Source organism: Falco rusticolus, chromosome 7 (assembly GCF_015220075.1).
Source record: "Falco rusticolus isolate bFalRus1 chromosome 7, bFalRus1.pri, whole genome shotgun sequence".
In the NCBI taxonomy this organism is placed as follows: Eukaryota; Metazoa; Chordata; class Aves; order Falconiformes; family Falconidae; genus Falco; species Falco rusticolus.
The window spans coordinates 41,332,603-41,359,809 of record NC_051193.1 but is presented as its reverse complement, the minus strand read 5'-3'; the positions used below and the strand labels follow the sequence as shown (position 1 = coordinate 41,359,809).

The following is a 27,207-nucleotide window of genomic DNA, read 5'->3' as shown; positions in this document are numbered from 1 at the left end:
TCACTTCAGTAAGATTTGTGGCAGTTCCATGCCTGTGAAAACAGTAATGCTTGTGGAACATACTGTAAGAGAGGAATGTGCTAAAAGGTGAGACAGGAAGGTGACCTTAAAAACAAATTTTGGTGTTCTTTGGCAGATAAAGACTATTTACTGTAACACTTCCACCACACTTAGTATCCTCAGTAAAAGGTTTTTATGTATCCTGTTTTGGTTTACAGTATAGTATCTCTTTCTGTGTCTTCATGAAGAAACTACATTTTCTTTGCTACCGGACTAAAATTCCAATTTCTACTAAGTGGGACCAAATACTAGACATCCATTTGATTGTGTATTTCAGTTGTTCTTGATGTACAAAACCCCAAATGCCCTGCAAAGACTTAATTTTTCACTGTATAGCTCAAGAAAGAGGAAGGAAGTCTGTCACTAAGTCATAAAGTCACTCCTTTTTACTCAGCTAATTTATTCAGTTTTAAGTATTCATATTTCATTATTAAGTTTAAAAGCTTTGCAACAGGCATATTTTATTGTTTTTATAATTTATAACAATATGGAGATTTAAATATATGATTGATTGTGTAGTATAAAAGTACCTATTAAAATAGGGGGTAATTAAAATCCAACACTGTTTAAAAAATAAATTTCTAAAAGGTGAAAAGTTTGGTTGGGAAAAAAAAAAAAAGATAAATTATTCTAGTCACCTCCAAAATCCATTTGTAATGTAATTTTAAAGATGCCGTTTAAGCAAGATGGGGTTTCTCTCCTGGTTTGCCTCTAGGAACACATTTGTAAGTTTCCACCAGAATTTGCTTTGGGAAGATCACAACTGATAAAGCAGTGTTGATTCAGCAGCTGTACAGACACCTGAATTTGAAAAGGGGCCTTTTATGTTACTTGAAGGATGCTTGTATCAGAAAACTGAGACTATTCTAGTTGTTAATTTTTTTTGTAAGTAAAAACCGTAAAACAATCGTAGGTGCTGAGGATGTGAGGAAAGGTGTGTGCTTCAGACCAAAGGTCAACCTAACTCAGTGTCCTGTTTCTGGCAATGGTCACTTCATGGGAGAGACTGTGTCTAGCTCAGTAACTGGAGTATTACTGGACATGGTGTGTTTGCCGTCGTAGTTCAAAGACCAAATAAGTAACATGCAGTGTTGTACATAACTAATGATATGCTTATTTATCCAGTATTGTAGTTAGAAACTTACCTTATATACTAATTTTAGTCTAAGTGATCTGTTTGACCTTACAGCGCTCAGATTCTCTCACCTCAAAATTTCAGCTGGTAAAAGGAGAAGAAAAATGCTTTTAGAATACTTTCCTGAGCTTTACCCTTATTACCCTTTTATAGAGCTCTGCAAGACAGATTGGGTGAGGAACTGTGGCAGACTACAGGAGATAACTCTGTAATGTTCCTTTTGGCCTGGCACCTGGATTTCTGTGATTATTTCTGGGCAAAACTAATAGATCTAAATATGGTGCTCTACGGGCCTTTGTTTCTGGCACCATAGTGGTGATTCGAAAAATGAAAGCAGAGCTCCAATAAAGATGCAGGTTTTCTGCATCTGTACAGAAATGAAACCTCTTCCCTATAGATCCCCACAGTATGCATAAGCAGGAGGGATCATTGGCTCAGCGCTTTATGTTAAGTGGTGTTTCCTGGGAAAACTTATGAAAAAGAACCTTAGAGAGGCTTCCTTTTTCTTTTTCTTGTTCAGGAACATGTTTAACAACTTTTGTGAAAATTAGCAGCTAACAGCTATAAATATTCATATACAACTTAGTCCTAAAATTAAGACACAAGTAGACAGATGTAAAACTGGGTCTGTGATGTGAATCATAAACTGTTATTTGGGCCAAGATATGGTTTTAATATACTATAATTAGCACTGAATATTAAAGACAGGTTTCCAACAGAGTATTAATTTACACAGCCACTATTACTGTTAGTATTGAGCAATTCCATGAAAGGAGTAGATGACATTTGGGATATGCTTTTTTGGATTGTTTTTTTTAAGAAGAGGAATACATTATTTACTGCTCACATCTCTTTTTTTTTTTTTTCTTTTTTTTTTTCTGTTTTCTTTTTTTCTTTCATATAGATCCTGAATCCACTTGTTTCCAAAGCACAGCTTTCTCAAACGCTTCAGTCCCGCTTAGTTAGTTGTAAAATCATGGGAAAATTAGCTAACAAATTTGAAGCTCATATGTAAGTAGACTGTACCTGTATTTTCAGTCCAGAGTATATGCCAGAATTTCTTTGTTAGCGGACAAAAATTACTACAAGAAAAGTAGACTTTATTGCAAAAATTAAATGCTTTCTTTTTACAGATCCCTTTATCTAGATATTAATTAATTTAAGAAAAGTGTTCATTATGTAACTAGCATATTCAGACTGGATGATGTTCATCTGTTTACACCTTCAGTTTGTATGTTCTTCCACAGGTTCTAATGGGTACCATTTTCATGCCATTCTTCCATATTATTTTTCTCACCAGGAAATAAGCCAAACTGTGGATTTCTCTGCAATTTAAAGACAAATTCCAACTTCATCACCTTAGAGTTTCTTGCCATAAAGAAAAGAATTCTTGTTCCTAACTTTTTGTCTAACCGAATTTGACTTGTATATACATTTTTTTGTCAACCTGGATTATATGTAGATGTATCAGGAGCCACCGTTGTTGCCTAATATTATCCCAGCTCTTAGATTCAGTGTCTGTGGGTTTTGGACAGTGTTGCAGAAAAGGGAAACAATGATAAAAATAAATCTGAATAACATCTGCCCAAAGCAGTTGGTATGGAGCATTCTTTGGACAGTTTATCCATTCTTATGATAGCAGGACCATTTCACAACACGGGTTTCCTATCCAGGCAATTGTCCATGTGACTTTTACATTACAAAAGGAATACTCTGGGGGCAACCAAATGCACAGAAAACATGTCTAGCTGAGGAAGTCAGCTCCAATAATGATTTTGATCTGCCCCAGAATGCAAGAATTCAGCATAAGATAGAAAGATAAAAAGCAGGATCGTATGACAAGACATTTACAGTTTCATTACATTTAAATTAAATTTTGATCTTTAAATTACAGTTTTTTCTTCTGTAAAAAGTAACTAGAAGCAACCAAAAGGAAGCCATCTACACCTTTATTTGCTATGTAGACTGCACTTGTCAGACATGCAAAAGTCAATAAGCATGGTAAAGTAGTATTTTCTGAGAATGTTACTGAAGCCTTCAAATCTTTATCTTCAAAATTTATAGAATTCTGGCAGAATCACAGTGGCTTTTATTTATTTGATGTTACATTCTTATGAAAATAAAGTGAAGAATTGGAATCTTACAACAAATTATGGTAGTATTAGTCATTAATAAGTTCAAATAACCATACCCTCTTTCACTACGTTATTTAATATGATTTCTTACTAAATAGGAAACCCCTCATTTCAGGGAACAGACAGTAGCACCATTTCTGCACGAAGCTACATGTTAAGAAGTGGGTGAGAATTTTCTGAAACATACTGCTCCTGTGGTAGAGGGCTTTGCGTGCAGTTCAGAGGGCTGAAGAGACCTGGATCCACAGGTTTAGAATGTGGCAGACTGAGTAAGATTCGTGACACCCTTTCATGCCCCCTGCAAGTGGGGTCTTGGTGTAGGCTCAGGAGACGTGTCTGCCCTTAGGAGCAGGCAATATATAAGCATATCTTCACATTCTTCTTCAGAAAGGCACCATTTTTCCTCATAAAATTTATACTATAATTTTTTTTCCATATTTCACAGGACTCCCAGGTTATTTTATAGAGTATTGAAAAAGTCCTGACCTTGGAATAGAACATGAGTTTTTCTACCCTCTGTTCCAATAGCTAGTTAAAAACAAGGCTTTCTTGGAAGTAGTCCCCATTTCAAAGTATTCTAAAATGCCAGACTCCCAAGACTTTGTACAATTTCTGTAACTTGAGGCCAAATGTTACTGTAAGAAGGAAATTAATTTTCACTAGGATGAGTGGAGGCTGTGCAAGCTGGCTTGAAAATTTGCTTGTCTGTGGCTTCATAGTATTTCTCTTGAGTTTTGCAACAACATAAGGATTTGGATAGAGATATTTTATGAACACTCATGACAGCATCTTGGGCAGTGAAAGGAAACACAATGGCTGGTTCTGCCAATTTGTAGTATGTGTTTTTACTTAAATACAAAATAACTGTTTTGAATTCTATCTGCCATTGATTTAACATGAATGCTTGGAACTGCTTACATAAAAGCATTGCAGTACTAAAGCTTTTAATTTTAAATTAATTTTCTGCTTCCTAAATGTCTCTTGGGTGCTACACACACACCAAAGATGAGGTATTAGAGACAATTAATTGGGATTTGGATTCCATTTATAGAATTCTTTGTATTCTTACAGTGGCTGTTCAAAAATTCTACTGAAGATTGTTATTAAATGAGGACAGCATCTCTAAGCCTACCTTCTATTTTCGTAATTAAAAAAAAAGATGAAATATGAGCAAATTATAATGACTGTAAATAATCCTTTTTCTGCTTCTTTATGGCACATATTTGTCCGATGTACAGTATTCTTTTATAAGTGCACATTTTCAGAAAATTTGCCATGTGTGATAAATTAGTTTTAAAAAAATGCCATTAGAAGTAATATATAGGTAAATTTTGAGTATGACAGTGGATTTTATATATTCTTGTTCTGTATATTAATAAAAGTATTCACATTCTCAGTATTAAAAGAGAGATTCTTCCATTGGTAAAATCACTGTGCCAGGATGTGGAGTATGAAGTGAGAATTTGCATGTGTCGGCAACTAGAACATATAGCTCAAGGAATAGGGTGAGTACAATTTACATAATGGCTTCTCAACACAAAATCTTTCTCTAAAATACTTAATGGTAACCTAAAAGCTACTTTTAAGATCTCTAGCTTAATTCATGTGTACTCAATGATGAATCTGGAGCGTACAGATATGTTCTTAGGAATTGGCTGTTGGCATCTGGCTCTTTTTCCTTTTTCAGATTTTTGTTCCTCTCTGATAGTAAAACTGCTGAACCATACAGTTTTTTGTAAATAATGAGTTTGTTTATAGCATCTTGAAATCATTTCAATTATCCATTGATGTTATTAGGCTTATTTAAAAAGTGGAAGAGGATTATGGCAAATTTGAGCAGTTTCTAATCAATTACTTTGCAGTTTTTTGCAAAAAGATGCTAAAAGTGTTTTGTAAGCAAATTTCAGTTCAGTATCAACTTTTACTCTAAGCTTGAAGACCTTCAAGATTGCACACAATAGGAGTAGAAAAAAACTGGAACTTCTATTTTGCTAAAAAGAACATGTTAACTGCCCATACAGGATTGGTCTCTGAGTGAAATAATATTTTAAAATTTTAGGTCTGTTCACCTGTTACTGTGTCAGGAAGAGAAAACAAAAGCAGTAACAGCTTTTAGAGACCTGAAGAAATTATCAAGTGAGGTTCCCTGCCCTGGTTTATGCAGACGGGATAGATTAGATCTTAGGAGCCGCTCTGGCCTTTAAAATTGTGAATTTATGAGCAAATTCAAGGATGAGGCTGAAACTGAGATGTAATTTGAAAGCTATGGTAAATCCGCACTTCAGTGTGGCTGTGGAATGAGTTTGTGTGTGTGTGTGTGGTGTTTGCTTTTTTGATTTTTTTAATGGAGAATTATGTTGTGGCTCAGATTCTGAGTTATTTAAAAAACAAACAAAAACAAACCACCAAAAATTCCTGAAACAATGCAATTTACCTCTCAGCCATGGAATACTGGGAAAGTGTATGTTCAGGCAGTGTTTTAGCTTACTCTATTATAGGGAATGAATATTCACACAAGAACTAAGCATTACTGCCATGTGCTTAATTTAACTTTGTTTTGGTAAGATCATGTAGGATAGTAGTTTATAGATGCCTAGATAAACTTGTCTATATCGTGTACAAAATAATTTTATATATATGTGCTTTAGGCAGCTCTTCTGCAAGGTACTTGTCCTGCAAAAGTTCAGAGAATGTGAATAATGTGAAAACACAATATTATTTATCTCACTAAATAATTTGTTTGTCTTTATACTTACTGTCTTTGATAACAAAACATAATTAGCACAGTAAATAATTTTCATATTTTCCATCTTGAATGGCTTTGGGTTTAAAAGAACTTGTGATTACAGAAAAGAAAAGGAGTATTTGTCAGTATTGTTGATATTTGTAAAACTGAAAATTTAAGACACGTTTTGCCAAACTGAATTACTGAATAATCTGCGCTTGTGTTTATTTTTACTGTGTGTGTGTATCTCATATATATCTTTATGTATCTTGAAACTGGATTCTATTTCATGGAGATTAAAGATGAGTGAAAGAGGGGATTCTGTTTGTCTTCAGAGAGTGACCAGGGTGGTTTGGGGTTTTTTTTCATATATACTGAGTTTTGAAGGGAGGGACCGTTCTAACTGTCATACTATTTTGAAGTTTTTTGATGCCACCAAAATGGAAATCCACAGAAATGCATTTCCAAAGCATCTGTGGTTTTTTTTGCTTCCTGATTGATTTCAGAATGTAGTCCTATCCTTTGCTCCCCTGACCCTTCATAGGCCTTGCGTTCTTGTCTGTCTCAATCACCTTCCTTCCTCTCTCCTCACTGGTTATTGATCAATTCCATGAGATTTTTTTTTGGTGTGTTATTTGAGATACTGTGTGCATTTCCATGGATTCCTCTAACCTTCTCAATTAACCTCTACTATAGTCAAGAGCTGAGAAGCAATCATATTAATTTGGCTTTGAAAATGATTTGTGACACATAATACAGAAAAGTATTTTTTAAAATAATGTAAGTAGGTTATTCTGAGTAAAATAAATTATCTAGGATATACATATAGTTAAAGAATACTTCTTTCAGATATAACTGGAAACATTTTTTATGTTTTAAAAATGTACGGCTGCCTAGATTGTCTTGCTCTGTGGCTCAGTCTATTGAGAACCAAAAAGTGGTTTTAGTGGTAGCTTTTAGGAGCACTGTGAATTGTGTGAATCTGCTTTCAGCAGTTTTGTTTGTTAACAAAATTGACTTTATTATAGGTGGGAGCTGCAAGTCTTGAAAGAAGATAGGTGTTACACAGTGGCAAATGATAGTACTGCTGATGATTTAGCCAGCCTTAGAGTACTGGTTTAATAGAGCTAAATATGTAGTTATCAGTTAGTGGTCCATTGTATATATTTTTCTTTCTTTCCTCCCCAGTGTTGATTTTTAGCATTTATGTATCCATATACACTACTTTCACAGGTTTTTGTCTAGTCCCTTCCCAATGATTTAGATGCTTTAATCTAGTAACAAATGGTGAACTGTCGGTATTTTTGGTGTGTGAACTGTATTGAGGATGAGTAGGCAGTAGGAAAATAAAGACAATTAAATAAACAGAAAGAAGCACATTATTAGGTAAATGCTGAAAGCATAATGTGACAACAGTCCCAATGCTTATTTTTACTATTTAGTGGTGTTACCACTAAATGATATCATGACATTTTCAAATAACTTTATATGAATGATTAATCATCTTTTTGTTAAGCTACATCTTAATCTGTTGGTAATAATAATAAACTCTGTAAGCTGCAAATCACTTTGCTGATTATAAACATTTGAAAGTGTTATTGTTCATAATTGACTTACAAAAGGGACAGCTGCTAGTTGTTTAGCCTGATTGGAAGAAGTATTTTGGGGCATTTTCAGTAAAAATCTGTCATCCTTCCTGGAGGTTGTGATCAGGCCTGTATTAAAACTGTGATTGAAATGACAGAATCTAAACTCTTCATGCACAGTTGCTCAGTGTCAAACATAGGTGTGAATTCGTCATCTTATTTAATGCTCACATAGTGTAATTTTATCAGTCTTTTGCTGCAGTTTTATGTTTTGGGCAGTATAAACACTGAGGGCTGGATCTCTGGTTATTACAAACTTTTGAGGTCCCATCCTTGAAATGTGGTGCTCACAAAAGCTTTCAGGAAGTGACAGGGAGGCAGTACATGAGAACAGGGCAAAATGGGCTTCTTAGCTCAAATGGAGGCAAATTCAAACACTAGAAACTTGCCTACTATAAATATAAAATGAGCGTAACAGAAAAAAAAAAAAAAAAAAAGAAAAAAGTACCGAGTATGTCTTCCCTGTTCTTGTTGATAGTAGGGCTGCAGAAAAGCTCCTTCTAATCCCTTAAAGCAATCAGGAATCAGTTATACACTGGGGCATGGGAAATTATGCTGATTGGTTTCTTCTACAGAAGCTGTACTTTTGCTCCAAGAAGTGAATTTCTTTTCATCTTACTTGTGCCAGTCACCTTACTGCGCAAATATTTGTGTCCAAGAGTATTTAACTCTTCCTTATTCACCTCTCTGATTAAACTCTGATTTCAAAGTCAGTCCCTAATAAATAGTGTTCTGCTGCCGATGTTTGAGTGGTGAGGACCATCACACACGCAGACACTGCTAGTAATTACCAAGGCAAAAAGAGAAGCAGAACCTGTTCCTTACTACTTTAAAACAAGCCTAAAAGCTAGTGTTTGGACTAATTAGGAAACCGTGTTTTCTCTGAGCAGTAGTTGCTTACCCTCTGTAAATAAGGAACATCTTTGGAGTGTAAGATTTCCAGACACTTCAGCATGACTCACGTTTAATCATTTTGGCTGTGGAGCATTGCATTGAGCAGTTTCTACATGTTTGATCAGAAGAGTTTTCTTAGTGACACAGGGAAGTAGCTGACTCCTTTGTGTTTTTTCAGACTGCATTGTCTCTGGTTTATTTCAAGCTAATTTCAATGCCTTTTTGGGGATAAAGTTTCACATTTTAAACTTGCATGTTTCTTTGGCTGACAAAAAATAAAGGCCTCTGATTGCCTGGAAGTTTTTATTTTATTTTCATTTTCTTACAACTTTGTCGAGTTTTCATTCTTAGCCACCCAAAGAATTTCTAAATGAGTGTTTCAAGGAAGAATTCTGTTTTGCTGGAGCAATACTTTTTTCATTACATATTTTCTCTTGACTGCTTGACTCGCTTTGCAGGACAGAACTAACAAAAACTGTGGTGCTTCCTGAATTAGTAGAACTGGCAAGAGATGAGGGCAGCAGTGTACGCCTTGCAGCTTTTGAGACGTTAGTGAATCTGCTTGATATGTTTGATGCAGGTAAGCATTTAATTTAGGCTTACTAGCCCAGTTCTTAATGCTTTAATGGATCTTATAAATGTATTGAAATGCTTTTTGTTCCGTTTGCGTTCTTCAGACATTTCTGTTTTTATTTTGTTTATTGTTTTATCCTTTATATATTTCATGACTTGCAGTGCTTTATAGCACTTTTAAGGAAGGTGAACCAGTTGTCCCCAAAATCAGTTATCTTACTCCAAGTTTCTAATGTAATAAGGTTAAATGGAATGAGTAAAAGTACTGTATAAATGACGGGAATATTGGGTTGTTAGTATTCACTTAATGCTGTCAATACACAAAATACGAATGTTAGCTCAACAGATGCAATTGCTTGTATTTTTTTTGCTTTTAGCTAGGTTTTGCTTCTTAACTGAAGTAAAGCCAGTCCTGACTAAAGGCTGCAACCTGACTTCTGAGCTGAAGCACCCAGACTGGGGCAATGATATGATATTTGTGTGTGTATCAGTAAGTCTTGCAGGTTTTAACATCCAGTGTTATATGTCAAATACACTTGCAAATTTTGGAACAAAAAATATTCCTCCAAGTCCCATAAGCTGCAGTGCGCACAATTGATTGGTTTTAGAAGTACTAAGCATCATCAACTTCTATTTAAATTCCTTTAAACTTGCAGATATATGACACTGAAAGCTTTCTTCTTTGCAACGAGAAAGTATGTGTATTTAATAAAGCTTTTCTGTATTTAAAAGAGAAAATGTACATCCTTGTATCTTTCTCAGCATGCTTTATCTTTCCTCTAACGAACATGCGTATTTCATGCTTCTCCAGGTGTAGGGGTGAGTGTCTGTGTCTTCATATAAGGAAGGAGAAATTCTCTGTTCTTTATCCAGTTCTTTTGGCATAATGGTGGTGGATTACTTACAGTCATGGCTCTTGGGTTCTTGTTGCCAGTTCAGCTCAGCGTTGACCGGGACAAACTTTAGGACTGCTCCAGCACAGGGGAACATTCTGGGTGACTGCTGTGCCTTGTCCTCCAATCAACTGCTCCATCTAGATTTTTTCAGAGGGATGTAGAAGACAATAACAATCAGGTTTTCTGGCTCTGTATTGGTTGGTTCTCTGGTGTTGATTATTTGTGGGTTTTTTAGAACTGGAAATGTACAAAACAGCAAAGTACATGATGGATCATTGCTATAGTCTGTTTCAAAAAAATATTTTATATTGTTGATCGTTGCTCTCGCTGCTCATTATTTGCCACTTTGCTCTTTATACTGTCTTTTTCCAAACTCTCAGTTGTTTATCTTCATTAGCAACTCTGTATTTTGCACCACGTTTCTCACTCCTACTCCCATCTTACTGACTCTGCTACTCCTTCCTGATACATAAGTGAGGAGCAAATATTTACTGTGCAGGAACTTGGTGATGAATTACTAAAATACATGATTGCATATAAGCCATATGGAAGAGTACATAAAGAAATAAGATAATTTTGGGGAGAATACCATAAATGGAGTTTTTAGCAGTTAGTGCTTATATCAGTAAAGTATGATAGTAAGTTAATTTTCAAATTATTGAGCTTTTGCATTGATGCTAACAAGTTTGTGCTTCTCTTTGCACCTCCCAGTCTTCACTCCTCCCTCCCTCAATCGCTGTACCTACTGCTTTTAGCTGTTGAAAAAAGCTTAGAGAAAGCAATCAGGGATTGTTTGCAGATTTGTAAAGAATGTGTTTCTAGAAATTGGTTTTGTGTGGTTTTTAGGTTCATGGCTGAACTACAAAATGAACATTTTGAAGGTAGATGACCCGAAATTATATCCTAGGGTGTCTTTCTCACAGCATCAAGACATTTCTTCACGTTGACCTAAGTATTTTATTCGGCCATAATTATCTCCTGAGTTTTGGTCTTGATCTACAATTAAAAAATCCTAATCCCTTTAAAACTTGAACATTTTAAAATATGATGACTTTATTTAAAACAAGCCAAAGCACATAAATTTCTTTGACAATTTATTCCTTTATTTTATAAGGAGGCAGAGTGCTTGGATTTGGCTTTAATCTCTGAATGATTTAATTTCTTTCCTCTCTCCTTAATTATTTTTTTTCTCTGTGAATTTATTGTTTACTAAAAGATTTTCAATCTCCTCTTCTCAGTAGGTTGGAAAAATTCACTTCCAGTGTATCCAGATATTTCCTTTCCTGTCATGGTCATGTTTGGTCTTGATCTCCCTGTATTCCTACTATTGTAGGAAATCTTATTATAGGAGTATTGCAGTATTCTTTCTCTCCCTGTATCCTCGGTGAATGGAGAAGTTAGTGCCTGTTCATTTATTCTGTCTCAACCTTTAGTGGGGGAATGCCTTTTCGTTAAAAACAAACAACAAACAAAACAGGTAAGGTACTGAAATTTAGGACCTGAGTTATGGTAGTATGTTTGTCATTCTCCATACTTTCTGTTTTCTACCTCCAGTAAGTACCTGCCAAAAATAGTCCTGAGCATGTTAAATGATATTTTCATAACTTGTTATGGAAGTCTACTCTCTGTGCTTTATTTTAGATGTTGATAAATGGCTAACATTAAAAATGTCTTTTGTTTTTCAGATGATAGGAGTCAAACTGTCCTCCCCTTAGTGAAATCATTCTGCGAAAAATCCTTCAAAGCAGATGAATCTATCTTGGTTTCTTTATCATTCCATTTAGGGAAACTGTGTAATGGTTTATATGGTATGATTTAATGTTCCTTTAAAAAACATCTTAAAAATTAGGGAAGACTGGAGAATTTGAAGCCCTTGAAAAATATCCAGATTTGAATGTATCAAATGAAATGATTGTTAGGGAAGGAAAGATGGAAGTAAAACTCTGAAATCATCTATTGCGTAACTATTGGGTTTTGTAAATTTCCTTTTTGGGTCTCCATCTGTTTATTTTTTCTTTTTTTTGTTTAGACAGGGACAGAGGTTTTTGTTTAGAGAGGGACAGAGTTGTTTGTTTAGACAAGGTCAGAGAGGAAATGTGGTGGTTTGTGTTTATTGGTTTGACTGATTTGTTTTGACTCCTTCTTGTATATTCTAGAGCTTATGAGTTGGATGACTAAACTCTTGAAACTAGAAACCTTTGAAAACGCAGTATGATATTGACTGTGTATGTTCACTTCTGTGCTTGATACCCTTTTTGAGGCACCGCACAGAGGTGGCCCATAAGGAACTTCGGGGGAGGAAGGAGACCTAATGGCATGTGGATTCCCAGCTGCAGCTGAGGCCAAATCTGTACCTACAATTGTGGTTTTCACCTAAGCGCAGCAGATCTTTCCTTGATAATTCTGCCCACCACATACCCTCTACACAGAGCTTACCTGGGGAGGGACAACACAGAATCATGGATTTATATTGTAGAAAATTTCTTCCTAGACTCTTAAACCCTTTGATCTTTCTTATGGATCTTTAAAATTTTCATGTTAGAGACTGTCAAAGGGACCATTGCCTCACTACAAATAACTTGAAAGGGCTGTTCCACATGTCAAACTGTTATTTACAGAGATACAGAGCTACGGCAGTCCATACTGGTTTTATCGTGTCTTCCCAGTCATCTTTTCTCTAGGCTGAATAACTTAATGGCCCATTTCTCTTCACTTCTGAATGCTGTCTAGCAAGTTCATATTTTTCTTGAAGTGTTACACCTTGGCAGAGGTGAGCAAAGTGAAAGGGTTGCTTCATGGGTCTTCCCAGCTGTATTGCTCTTTGCATTTTTCAGTATGAAAATCTGTCCCCCCTTTTTATTTTTCCAATAGTTTGACAGTATTTGTTCAAGGGCACTTTTGGTTTTTTTGTTTTGGGTTTTTTCGGGGTTTTTTTTGGTTTGGTTTGGTTTTTTACATAAGTATGACAGCTAGTCTCTCTCTTTCCTGGTCTTGTGCTGGTGATATGGATGTGGCGAAGCATGGTACCTTACCTTTGTCCTAATGGAATAATAGTCTAAAGTTTTAAGACCATGTATCCAGTTTCTGAAGTTAATTTTAAACTCTATCTTGTGAAGAGTAAACAGTCCTCTTCCTAGGTTGATGCTATCAGAATATTTAATAAGCCAAGTCTCTAATCCAACATCTCAAAAAACCAATGAAAATACCAAATAGCACCAGAACTAGGATAGACCTTTCTTTATACATTTGCCTAATCTTGTCAGTGAGCCATGGGTAACTTTAACTGTTTTTCTAAGCAGTTTTGCATCATCTTTGTAGTTTTTCATCTCTCTTTCCTGAGCCCTTATTTTGCTTGTGAATAACGTGACCTTTACTGCATCTTTTGTATTCAGAGGACCTGTAATCCAGTACTAGAAGGAAATGGAATATATTTGACAAGTTTTGCTTTTGCCATGTTGGCTGCCACTCATTTTCTTACTTTCTTTTCAGTATTTACAAGTAGATTTTTTTAATTATTATTCCAGTTTTTTTGAAAAACATGAAAGTAATCTGACCGATCTCTTATTATGTGACTTGTCCTTCCCCTCTCCAACTGTTAAATATCAGTACCACTTTTCTATTCTGATATCTCACTTATTTAAGATTTCAGCAGCTAGTACTTTAAATAGTTTTGAATACTGGAATGAAGCACATCTGACCCTGCACATTTTGAAAAACTGGTTTAAGTATTTACCAACCTGTCCCTTCTCTACTTAAAGCTTAAATCTTTGTCACTGATATTAATTATACTGAGTCTGATGATACTAGTGGAATTTGAGAAAGAAAATAAAAGCATTAAGCATTTCAACCTTCTTGGTACCAATCACTGATAGCTTTCTTTTCTCTCTTCAGTAGAAAACTGCCTTTCATTGATTGTTCTCTTATTAGTAATGTATTTATAAAATGACTTGTAATTTTCGAAGTCATCTTGTTAGTTGCATTCCATTTTTTCTGAGTTTTCTAATTTTATTCTTACACCTCTTTGTTATCTGTAGCAACATGACCTTATTTTTCAACTTTCTACAGGCATGCATTCTTCATATGGCTGAGTTCCATAAAGATTTTAATCAAGAAGAAATCAGTCTTAGAGGAACAAACATACATATTCATAATCCTGCAGTTAATGTTCTGAGTATTTCAATAACTATATGGACAGAAATTAAGATTCACTCTCTTATAGTTAGATGTTATTTTTATGTGATCACTTTTTCTGTATAATGTATGCTGATGATACTCTACTGAGATGAGGCAGGAGGTGGCATAAAGATCGACATATTTGATAGATTTGTAAATGAGATTTGTTTGGGCCATTATTAATAGCATTTGTAATGAAGAAAGTAATTTTTTTTATTATTATTTTTAGGCATTTTTACTCCTGAACAGCATTTACGGTTTTTGGAATTTTATAAGAAGCTTTCCACACTGGGTTTACAGCAGGAAAATGGCCACAATGATAATCAACTACAACTTCAAACTCTGGAACAGGAAAAGAAGTATATTTCAGTGAGGAAGAATTGTGCTTACAATTTTCCAGTAAGCAACATTAATTTCAGGTTAAATAATTTGTGTCATGCCTATAGTTCACTAAATAGGACTACATGAATGATAGAGAAGTTATTCCCAATTGTGCCTTGTTAGCTAGATTCTAGCTCTCCTCTGGAAAGCTCAAGTTGATGGCTTAAAGTAGAGCTTCTCCAAAAGAGTTACCAGAAAAGATTCCTCGTTCCATAGCCTCAGAAAATTATTGGGAACTTTTGACTTGGAGAGTGTTGTTCTAAGAGGTTACTGGTCTCATTTTTTTCCTACACATTTTCTCCAAACCGTTACCACAAGGGCTTTGAGAAAATGGCTGTGAGAATCCCTGGTTTCAAACTGCTCAGAGCTAGGTTTTTGCATTTGCTGTCAACCATGGTATTCCAGGGAGTTGAAGATTGAATCTGAACGGTTAGATTCATGTTTTAGTAATATTCCTGTCTGAATACAGAAAGTCTTTTCAAGTTTATGTGATGTCTTTAAACTTGCCATTCATGTTTCTGTAAATCTACTTTGTATTTCAACATTCTGCATTTATATTTAAAGAAAACATGTTTGTACGGAGAGCCAGTAGACAGTTATTTTTATTCTACCTTTTAAAGACAAGCACCCTGTAGGTAGGTAGACATCTGTTGGTTCATTTGAGCAAAACCAAGGTATGTACACACATAATTATGTTGAAATTCAGATGCTCGCTTTGCTGCTTGCTAAAATGTTTCTTGTTTTTGAAGTCTCCAGTTGCAGCTTCCACTAGTGTACAGGAACATTAACGATATTTATACAACTAAGGTGTTTTTATGTTGTGGTTTTAAGTTATGTCATCAGAAGAAAATCCTGCAGTGTGTCTGGAAGATATGTAAATTCAGTTTAGTTCTCAACTCCAGAACTTGTCTGGCACCTGTGTTTTGACATGGCCATCAGAAATGACACACCTTCTCTTTAAAATCACAACCTGTTATCTCCCAAGTGTCTTGCTTGTTGTACCTCAATGTTTTCACCTAGTAATCTTCGATAATGTGGTCCTTTAGCTATACAGTTAATAAAGGAATTTATCTTTCCACAGGCTATGATCGTTTTTGTGGATCCAAAGAACTTCCATTTAGAACTGTATTCTATATTCTTCTGCCTTTGTCATGACCCTGAGGTTCCTGTCAGATATACTATGGCCATAAGCTTCTATGAAGTAAGTCTACAACAGTTCTTTGTTAGTACTTTTTATACTAGTAAAATAATACTAGTAAATTTATATTTTTTAAAAAAAATAAATTTATAAAATTTATAAAATTGTATTTTATTATAAAATTTAATTTATAAATTTTAGTGAATTTAGTAAAATTATACTAGTAAAATAATAAAAATACTTTTTTTTAATAAAATCTTTTTATTTTATGCCGTTTTCTGCTTTAAGCCTGTTTGTGACTATTTAACCAAAATAAAAAGACTTGAGAAAACCTGTTGAAATGATTTAGTTTTTCAGAAGTGTTCAATCCCTTCTAGCCTGTATTTGTACATGTGTATGTATATGTTAGTCTAAGTTGTGTGACATTTGGCTACAAGAGCCTACTCCTAGGCGAGATTTTAAGGAGCAAAAGCTAGAAGAAACTTATAATGGTTTAGTACCACAAACATAAGCAATTGTAGTAATTACAATATTTGAAGGCTTTCAATGCTATTAGAAAGCAATGAGGAAAAAGGGAGAAAGGAACTTGCCATTTCTGGTCTTGAAAACCTTCTTTAGAACTGTACAGTTTGCTACTATGCTTGTGTTCTGTGGAATATATTTACATGAATCAAATCTAAGTTAAATGCTTAATTTAATATGAAACTGCTTGGAAATTTGTGCAGATGTAAAGGCATATGTATTCTTATTATTCCATCCAGTTTACATTAAGTTCCACTGTATTATTTTTGTAAAATTTAAAAAATGTACAACTGCATAGATATTATTCACTGTATGGGGTGAATTCTGAAAATGAAGATGAACTCTTTCCTGATTGCAGTAACCCATATAGGGAGACCTTCAAGATTTTCATAGTGTTTTACTCGAGCTAGCCTTTTATCTCACTTTGTTGCTGGGGGAATTAGTAAGTTAACCAACTTCTGAAAGCATTTAAATCACTAGTAGAGGCATAAATGAAGCTAAGGTGGCTTTATTTCCACCATTTTAATAAATTTCCCATTCTCATTACCTGTTGATGACTTGTCTTAATGAACAATAATGCAAAGTAATTGTTGAAATTGTAAAGCTAGCATCTAATTCTATGTAATATTTTGTGTTAGGTGTATAACACTTTTAAGGTACTGTCTAAATATAAGCAAAGTATTTTAACTGATTTAAAAAAAAACCAACACTGTATAGTTATACCTTGATCTGAATATACATTTAGTGCTGGTTGATTTAATTTTAACACCATAACTAGGCAACCAATGACAGCCAAAAATGAGTAGTTTATGACATTAACTGCAAGGTTGATTACTTTTTGTTAAATAAACTCCTGTGGCCATTTCCTTAAAGTTTTGTCTTGATTGGAAGCAAGCTTTTATTTTTGCTTGGCATATATAAACAAAGAAAACTATTAAAAAGCATCATCTAAATATTCTGTATGGAAAAAATCTCATTCCTCATATTTTTCTCATATTTGCTATAAAAACTTTTTAACAGTGTGGAGACTGCTGGTGGTTTTTTTAGAAATTTATATGTGACTTATGAATCAGAGTAAAAAAAAACAACCAGAGAACTAAGGAATGAAAACTTCAGATGAAAAGGTTAGGGAGACTTAAAATTCAGCACAGGCTAAGCCTATTTTTATATTTTATCTTCTGTAAATTATATAGCAGGCTGACTATTCACTCTCCAAAGGAGTATAAAGTACAACATTTGATTATTCTAGAAGGAATTTTTCTGGCCTTGCAGTGCAGTCTTAAAAGTTTTTGGTAAATGTGAAATAGAATTAATTCTAAAAGTAAGTTTCATGGATAGGTAACAAGCCTGTTTCTTTGTATAAGCATATTTTTAATGTGATCCATGGGAAAGTGTACAGCTTTAGAAGGCTGATATTAAACAATTGTTCTGCATCCCTTCTTCATGCTTGCTGTAAATAAGCACATGTAGTATAGTTGTTGTAGTGCCATGGAAGTAAAGAATGTTTCACCTTGCTATCTCATTGTCATTTTTTAGGTTGCTAAGCTTTTAAATTCTGGTGTATATGCAATACATAAAGAACTGGTTACCCTATTACAGGATGAGTCACTGGAGGTAATATACTTTTATTGGAACTTTCTTTTGCTTGTTACATTGAGGCAGATTATCTTGATGTTTGATAACTGCAATAACACGGTACAGTAACTGTTTGAAATGATAAACAGCTTTTACTTCTGTTTCACAGATGCTTCATAAAGATGCCAGCCTTCTGTGAATAAAAAGGAGGAAAATAGAAAGGTGTTTGAATTTAGTAAACCCACAGTGAATTTATTAGCTTTTAAAAATAATCGCTCTAAATTCTTTTAATTGTTCCATTATTTATTAGCGTACAAGTTCTATGGAAAGATTTGGTTTTCATACTATATTAAAATAGTCATTGATAACATTCCAGTTATTTGCTTTGTTTTATTTTCATTTATGGACTTGAAGAGGAGATGAAAAAGATGTGTGTGGTTCAAAGATCGAGATTTATAGAAAGAGTTTCAGTCCAAGATCTGGTACAGAATCTGTGAGTGTTTATAGGACACTTTAACTCAGTTTCAACCTGTGTAAAACATGAATCACTTCGCTATATTGCAGACAATATAGTCAGACTTTTTTGGATTGAAAAAAAGACAAATATTTATGTTTGAGACAGAAATCACCATTTCCTCTGATACCACTTATTCCAATATTCATCTTTTTTGTTTTCTGTGTAGGATCTTTAGATGTGGCATAGAAAAATGAGCTTTGCTTTCAGGTTTTTCTTTTGGTTCCCTTTGTTAGACATTTTCAAGGAAATTAAAAGTGTTCATAGCATATCTACTTATTGTTTATGAAATTCTGACCCGTCTTAAAAGATTTCTCAAACTGAACACCTGAAAGCTGAGACTGAGCAGCTGGTCATTTTGAAAAATTCCTTGGTAATAATAATAAATACTAAATAATAAAAAGTACTCGGTGCTTTGTCTTACACACCACCTCAGGCAGAATTGGTGCCAAAAATATTTAATTATGTACTTTTCTAGTCTAGTTTCAAGTAGTACAATATTTGAAAACAACATTTGAAAGTATGGTTATTCTATTAATAGAAGATATATATTCTATTTTCATTTATCTACTGGAGTTTTTTGTAAAGCAAGAAAAATTGCTTTTAAGATTCAGCTGACAAATACATATATGAAAACATTCCTTGTGTTTGCCAAGGCTTTTACTTAACTGTCTATGAAATACAGATCTTTCTTCAGTATGAATGTACATTTTCAAATATTGTTTGCTGTGAATAGTTTAGAAAGCACTGACTGTGGTATTCACTTAGATCAAAACTATAGTTTGTTTTCTTAAACTGAAATTTAAGATAAATTTAATTAAGTGTGTACTTAGTAAGGAAGGTATTACTTAATACACTAAAACATCAATTTTAAATCCCAGTCCTCATCAATGCAAATGTATTTAATCTCATTCTTTTTCTTTCTTTTTTTTTTTTACATGGATATGAGAGAACAGTAACGTAAGAGGTGTCAGCAGGGATATGTTGGTGAGAGATAAAAATCGTGTCAAGTTAATATATAGACCTCATTCATGCAGCTTTTCTTTAAATAGGTGTTAGATGCCCTGGTAGGTCACCTTCCTGAAATCCTTGAACTAATGACTAATGGAGGAGAAAACAGTGGATCCGAAAGCAAGGTGAGTATTCTCAGGGTTTTTATATTTTTTTTATTTGCTTTCTAATGAAGGTAGTAACAAAGTTGTTCAGGCATATATTGTATGAAAAGGCTTAGATAGTTAGTTTCTGCTTTGGAAAAATATAAAATTTCTGTGCTGTTTTGACTTTTTGTTGACATTATAATTTTTTAAAGTAAAAAGAAAAGGTTTTGAAAGTTCAGACTTTTTTCTAATTAACCAGAGATTTGCTGAAATAGATCACATTTTGAAATATAATATTTAAGTCAACACAAAAGTTGGTTTCATGCTGAAGATGTGATAGCTAATACCTAAATATTATTTTTTAAAAAATATAGGCAACTGCCAATGGTTGCTGTTTTCAGACACAGCTTCTGCTAGAAGCAAATCTATTGCCTGAAGTATAGGCACTGAATTATGACTTAGGAGATCTATATTCAGCTCCCAACTTTGCTGATTTAATTGTATGAACCACTGAACAACATTTTATTCAATAACTCCTCACCTGTAAAATGGCATGTTGAAAGACCACCTGTTGCTTCAGGATGCTGCTTTGAGCATGCTTCCTAAATGTATAGAGAAATTGAGATATTACAACATAAGAACTAAATCAATTTATTTTCATGTATGGACAAAAGCTGAGAGTGTAATTTTAAAATGGGAATCTGTTGGATGTTTATAGCTGTAAATGTATATAACTGCAATGTCAAGTGTGGCAGTCTGTTTCATTTTGCTTAGTGCTAAAGAGAGTTTAGCTTGGCTACTATAAAGTTTTGCTTCCTACTGAAAAAAGATATATAATTCCTGCTAAAATTAATCAGGGAGCTGGGAAGAATAAATGCAAAAACTGAGAGGCTAGAAGGAAAATGGGGTTTATTTGGTTCGAGAAAAAGACTGGGGAGGGGTGTTATGATGGTCTTCATAGCTATAAAAGAGTATTATGAAGAGAACAGTGATCAGTTTTTCTTTGTCAGGAAGAGGGTTGGAAATGCAAGTGTATTTAATCAGGTATTGGAATAGCTTTTTGACTAGTTAAGTGGAATTTACCGCTTAGGGGAGATTGCTTAATCCCGATCGTTAATTTTTTGTAAGAAAAAGTTAAACTAATATCTGCTGAAAATGATCACAGCATAGCTGATCCTGTCTGAGGAGAGTAATTAATTGACCCCTTAAAATCTCTTTCCTTCTTACATTGTTGTGATGTACTTTTTACGCATAGTAACACACCATACAGCTAGAAGATGTAAAATTATTTTCATGTTTATATTTTTATTTCTAGTTATTGTCTATTCCTGACTTGATTCCTGCATTAACGACAGCAGAACAGAGGGCAGCAACTTCTTTAAAATGGAGAACTCACGAGAAGTTACTGCAAAAATATGCATGTCTCCCTCATATCATATCAAGTGATCAGATTTATTACCGTTTTCTTCACAGAATGTTGACAATCATTTTGACAAATGTGAGCCTGCCTGTCTCTTTCACATTGTTTTTTATCTGTTTATGCTATTTAGAACAATGGCTGCCAGATATTTGCTATGTGTAGTACTTAAATATATCAGGGTCTTAAAGTACTGTTTCTCATTGCATGTGGTATATCAGGTTGGGGTTTTTTTATATGACTGAGAAATTGCTCTGAGAACTAACCCCCATTTGAGGAACAAAATTGGATTGACAGATTGTCATGTTTTTCCTCCCACCCAAGATTTCTTTCCTTTCCTTGTGCTTATTATCAGTTTATTTCTAGGTAAATCAAAACTTTTCCCTCTGAGATGCGCCTTTTTCTTGATTCCATACGTGACTTTCCATTGTGTTTTGTTCTATATGAAAGAACAGTTTACTCTAAAAATGAATGATCATTTAGAGCCACTAATCTGAAATTTTACTGAATTTAAATCAAGAGTAAAACTGTCTGTTGTAAGAAAATATGTAAGATTTATTTTCTAACACCTGCAATATAGAAGGTGCCTTCCAAACATGGAATACTTTAAGGTGTTTATGAAATAGTTGAATAAACATGTTAGGCAGAAGAGATAAAAGACATAGGTGGGTCATGAATTGGCCAAACTTCCTTATTCTCCCTTATATTGTGGCAATTACTTCAAAATTTATGAAGTTAAACTTTTTAGCTACTTTTCTGCTTCTAGAATTTTTGTACATTTTTAGTCACATTCCTTCAAGTATGTTTAATTCTGGTCCCTTTGTTTTTTCAAGAATGTCCTGCCAGTCCAAAAAGCAGCTGCTCGAACTCTCTGCGTTTATTTGCGTTATAATCGCAAACAAGAACAGAGGCATGAGGTTATTCAGAAACTGATTGAACGTAAGATGATTTTTCCATGATTACTTAGAGATGCAAGTTAGTTTTGACTGAAGATCTATTTATGGTTATATTTATTCAGTGTAACTTCCTGCTATCATTACTTAGAAGGCAGTCAGTTGCTCCTTTTATCATCAGTCAAAACATGTGTGTATGCGAGGAATGTATCTAAAGCTTATGCAAAGGAATAGGGAAAAAGGCAATGTGGGAAATTGATAATATGCCAAGATCCCTTCAACCCTACTCCCTGAATCCAAAATTGCTCAGCTGTAGGTGCTGCAACATACAAAACACACTTCCTCTGTAGAGGTAAAATTCTTTAGAGGCTTCAACGTAAGAAGTGCTGAATAAATCTTTTCAGAAATGAATTTATGAGTGAGTTAGTCACCTAAGTTAACTTTCTGGTCTATGCTAGGTGTTTTAAAGATAGGTTAGAAGGTTGAATAGTTCCCACTGGCAATCCTTAATGCTTACATAGTAATTCTGCCACACTTATGATGTGGTTTGAATGGCGTACAGGGCTTTGTTCAACACAGTAGCTAGTTAACTTGCTGGTTTTGCTTTTGCAAATGGTTAAAGGGATGGATTAAATTTCTGAGGACAAAAAATGCTCGCTGACAGAAATGGTCATTGAATTGAAAAGGTTAGGCTTTCACTGAAAGGAAGAATTAAGACAGGCTGAGAAGGAGTGCCTTGTGAGGAGTGTAATAATCATCTTTAGTCAAAGGTTAATGTTTGAAATGTTTACTAGCTGACATTGAAAACTTAACCAACAATATCTGTGGATTGTTATTTTTCAGAACTGGGCCAAGGAAAAAGTTATTGGAACAGGCTTCGGTTTCTAGATACTTGTGAATTCATTATGGAACTGTTTTCAAAATCATTCTTCTGTAAATACTTCTTTCTACCTGTGCTTGAACTTACACATGATCCAGTGGCAAATGTGAGGTACTGTATGAAGAGTATGTAACAGTGTACAGGAAAAAAGCTCTAAATAATATATTACGAAATATAGTTACACGTCTTATGTCTTGTTTAAATAATGGGACTTAAGTAAAAAGATAGATTCCTTCAAAGTGAGCAGTACTAAAGGTGTAGGGGACTACAGGACAATGTCAGGAAACCACAGAAGCAGGTTAGTCTGAATGTTTGGGGGACTGGTTCAAAGTGTCAGTTTTTGGGAGTGAGAAAGGAACACGGAGGCAGAGGAGCAAGCAACAGGTGAGATCTAAGCAATATGCTGTTTCATGGGTGTAGAGAAAGAAGCATAACTTCACAGTCTCCATTAATTTCCATCCATTTCAACATTGTGGTATGGAAAGTAAGACACACAAGCAATTCTTTCAGTGGTCTGGGTTGCACAGATTTTTTTCTTTACTAAAGAGATAGGGACCAAACAGTCATTACTGGTAAAAAAGATAGTTGGTTTTTTTTTTTTAAATGTATTTTGTGTGATTTTATGCTTTTAATCATATTCCTGATGTGTGTACTTCATGTTGTCATCATTAACATGTCTAATAATACTAATGCTGCAGAGATTTACATAAGCATAATTTGCACACACATGTGTGCATTCAGTAAGCTTTGCTAAGTAAAGTTGATTACCAAGTGAAACGGTTTAAACAGACCTACTAACTTATTTTATGTCAAATGCTAGCATGCAATACAAAAAATAAGGTTTAATAAACACCTGCATCAAAAGGTGAATATTTACTTTTTTCTTTTTTTTTTTTAGAATGAAACTATGCTACTTGTTGCCAAAAGTTAAATCTACTCTGAAGATTCCCACTGATAAACATTTACTTCAGCAGTTGGAATTATGTATAAGGAAACTTTTGTGTCAAGAGAAAGACAAAGATGTCCTGACTATTGTGAAAAGAGTAAGTATTTTTCTTTTCCCGCAGCATTTTATCTTGGGGTTATCACTCAAAGTTAAGATGATCAAACTTACGCCTTCTGTTGATTCTCTTAATGTAAGAACAAAAGACTAAAGAATTCTATTGCTGTTATGTACTTCTGAACAATTAAGAGAACATGTAGTATAGTGCATTCTGTCAAATTTAAGAGTTAGTGTTCCCTTGGTTACTTATGTTGCAGTTATTTCTTAGTGATGGATTCAGAATTTTGGCTCAATGACCATTTGTGAAAAAAATAGCAGATGAGTAAAGATGGGATTAAAGGTTGACAGTAATAAAAATGATCATGTCTTTGAGGTAGAGATAGCTTGATAGCCTTATTTATTTTACAATATACAGGTAAATGATTTGCTGGATTTTGAAATTTACAAGTGTCTTTGTAATGTGAATATTCATGAAAAAGTTCATCTTTGAGACAGAGCATGGGCATCCCCTTAAATAAGCTTGGAAATTAAGTAGCTAAAGTAGGTGGCTTCCTTTGGCTTCCTTACAGAGCCAGTCTGCAGGAGAGGTTGGATGAACACCTGCTTGGAGCACCCTGGCTTATTCACAGATTCCTGAGTTGTTTCTTTCTTTTAAGAGTTCTTAAAAACTATGACAGTTTTTAACTGCATTGGTAGCATTTGTACAAGCATAGGCTTCAAATATTTAAGAAGAAAAGGCATGTTTAATTATGAATACCACTATTCTAAGCTTCTTGTCTGGACATTTTTTTTAATTAAATGTGCCATACTGTTGAGTAAGGATAATGTTTTGATTTTCTTTATAGACAGTGTTGGAATTGGACAGAATGGAGATCTCTATGGACGCTGTAAGTACTTACTAACTTTAATACTTGCCAAGTACTTTTAATTCCCATTTTCTTGTAGTGATTTTTTATTTTTATTGATTTTATTTTGAAGTTTCAGAAAAGATTTTACGAAAATGATTTATTGGATCAAGAAAAAGAGAGACAAGAACATCTGCTTTTGGAAATGGTATATTTTATAAGTACATTCTGTCCTTTTTTTAATAGTTTGTAGCTTAAATATTAATGAGGCAATAATTTTAAGGTAAGGGAAGTGTATACTGTGGAGACACCCTGGTAGGTTCATAATCTGTGCGTGGTTTTATTCTACACTGTACAGTAGGATTAAGTCCTTCAAAGTAATGAATAACTTCCTTTTCTTTACCACTTAAATTTTACTGTATCAATTAGAAAGGCAAACTGGAATTTCTTGAAAAATACTCATGCTTGATGCATCTATAGTTCTAATATTCCAAGCCCTTCAGTACACCTTTAGGAAATCTTTTTGACAGCACTTAGCAATTTGTCATGCATGTATAACATAATCAATTGAATAATGAAACACCTCAGAATTCACATACAGCTTCCTTAGGCAAAGAAATTAATATCGTAACGTCTTTTGTACCAAGGAAGCCAAAGGAAGCTCTCTGTGTTACAAGCTTTCCTGTTAGCCAGAAAAAAAGCAAGCAAGGCCATTGACACCTTCAGCCTGGCAGGAGGGGGACTTCGTGCAGGTTGGATTGAGCAAAAGAAGATACAGGTTACTTAGGATTTGGAAGACAAGTCTGAAGAATGTTTTTTTAACTTACAAAAACTGTTTATCCCCAGTTGTGGCTGTAAGCAGAAGCTGCAGCAGGCACTTCACCACATAGCCTATTACACCTTCACAAAGCCCAGAGGAGGTTGCTGCAGTCCTCTGTTCCGCTTAGGCTGGAGACGCTGAGAAGCTGACAGGATTTAGAAGAGGCTAAATTTCATTAGCATGGTTCCTCTGACTTGTCGGAATTAAACTCCTCTGTGGAGAACCAAAACAGGTTCAAGACTGTCCAAAAAGTGTGACTTTTTCCTCTTTGGGGTTGCTGCAGAGCCCGTGTTTGTGGCCCGCTTTGATGTCGGTCACGGGTGCTCCCTGGCACAGCTGATTTCCTCTGTTCACGACGCCTGCCTCGTGTACCTCCTGGCACCTGCCCTTAGCTCGAGCCAAAGGTTCCAGCTTTGCTCTCGGGACCTGCGTACACATATTCCAAGACTTGAACTGAGCTTTAGCATTTTTTAGGTAGATACAATTTGGGGCTGTGGTAAAATAGCCTCCAGTGTGCTCTGTATTATTGTGTATTGTCTAACGTTAATTTTTACCCTTTTTCCACAGCTAGACTTTAGAAAAGCACCTGTATTTTTATGATATATCCCATTGATATAGGCATACTGTCTGTATCAGAAAGGTCTCATTAAGGATTGACTGAGATGTACGCAGTAAATTGTGTTATGTTGCAGTCCCAAATAGATAAGGAGCCATTGAACCCAGTTAGATGTATTTGACTGCTACAGATTTTAACACTGAACATGTTAATAAGTTTCCTTAATTTTAGTAATTGACTTTGTAGATATTATCCAGCAACCTTGACCTGAATTAGTTACCTTTTTTTTAGTTTTTTAAACTCTGGTACTAGAGTGAAATGAAAAAACAGAGTAGGACAATTAAGGTTCACTTGGCACTTTCTATTATGAACATAGTACAGAAAATAAGCTAATATCATATAGCTTTTTGAAGTTGATAGTGTGATATCTATTCACCAAGAATCCTGAAGTAAGTATTGACTTTTGAAATTATTGATGTACCTGTGTTAACACTGTCTTCTGTCTATGGATGTGCTCTCAAAAAGTATTCTGAGGCTAGCTAATATTACCGAAAGGCAAACAAAATTCTTAAACATAAGGAATTGTAATACTTGGTTTTGTTTTGCATAAAGGCTTATCAACTGTAGATGTTAATTTTAGACCTTTAAAAAGTTTGAACATGTGACACACCTTACTATTTGAGAAAAACATCTTAATTGAATTGTATGGTTGAATTCAAAATATTGCCAGTTCTATTATCAGAGTATCTGTGTAGCACAAAAGTTTTACATCATGAGCTGCCAATTTCTGTATCTTTTTAACTAAAAAAACCCAAATGGCCAGGCATAATTTTAATAAGAAATTATAAATGCAAACTTCAACTCTGAGGTTCCTTCCTAATTAAAGTCAACAATTTTTGGTGTGATTTTTATATAGGGATATGTACCTTTATTTCATTCTGTGCTATTTAGTTGGTCCTCTGGATATTTACTAGGGGTTGTACTAATAGAAGGAGGGAATAGAAACTGTTATTTTGGTGATTTTAAACAATCCCTAACTGAAATACAATTTCTTTCTTTTATTTTCCTGAATGATACCTAAGAAAATTATTCAATTTTTTTTAGGAACAGTTAGAAAAAGAGAAACAACAAAATGAAGGAAGATCTACAAATATTAATGATAAAATTTTTGAAAAGAAGCGTAAGTCTGGTTTTTTGTGTACATATTGTTTGTGCATGCATTATTCTTCTACAAAGGTAGAAGAGAAGGGAACAGAAAAGAGACTGTACAGCAAATAACATATTTCTAGAAATTGGCAATAAAACTTTTTGTCTATATAATTTTAAAGA

General features: G+C 34.3%; 1 protein-coding gene across 3 annotated transcripts in view; it reads left to right on the top strand.

Moving 5' to 3' along the window:
- PPP4R4 (protein phosphatase 4 regulatory subunit 4) overlaps positions 1-27,207 on the top strand; it is a 69,442-nt gene that overhangs the window by 34,439 nt on the left and 7,796 nt on the right. For 2 of the 3 annotated variants that reach the window (XM_037394666.1, XM_037394668.1), the window contains 15 exons: positions 2,100-2,206; positions 4,728-4,835; positions 9,054-9,175; positions 11,750-11,872; positions 14,467-14,636; positions 15,700-15,819; positions 17,815-17,892; positions 19,420-19,503; positions 20,780-20,962; positions 21,715-21,820; positions 22,618-22,765; positions 23,553-23,697; positions 24,503-24,544; positions 24,636-24,710; positions 26,983-27,058. In XM_037394666.1, the coding sequence (XP_037250563.1) occupies positions 2,100-2,206; positions 4,728-4,835; positions 9,054-9,175; positions 11,750-11,872; positions 14,467-14,636; positions 15,700-15,819; positions 17,815-17,892; positions 19,420-19,503; positions 20,780-20,962; positions 21,715-21,820; positions 22,618-22,765; positions 23,553-23,697; positions 24,503-24,544; positions 24,636-24,710; positions 26,983-27,058 (1,687 nt within the window). The remainder of the gene's footprint in view (positions 1-2,099; positions 2,207-4,727; positions 4,836-9,053; positions 9,176-11,749; positions 11,873-14,466; positions 14,637-15,699; positions 15,820-17,814; positions 17,893-19,419; positions 19,504-20,779; positions 20,963-21,714; positions 21,821-22,617; positions 22,766-23,552; positions 23,698-24,502; positions 24,545-24,635; positions 24,711-26,982; positions 27,059-27,207) is intronic. The other variant, XM_037394667.1, reaches the window with a different exon arrangement.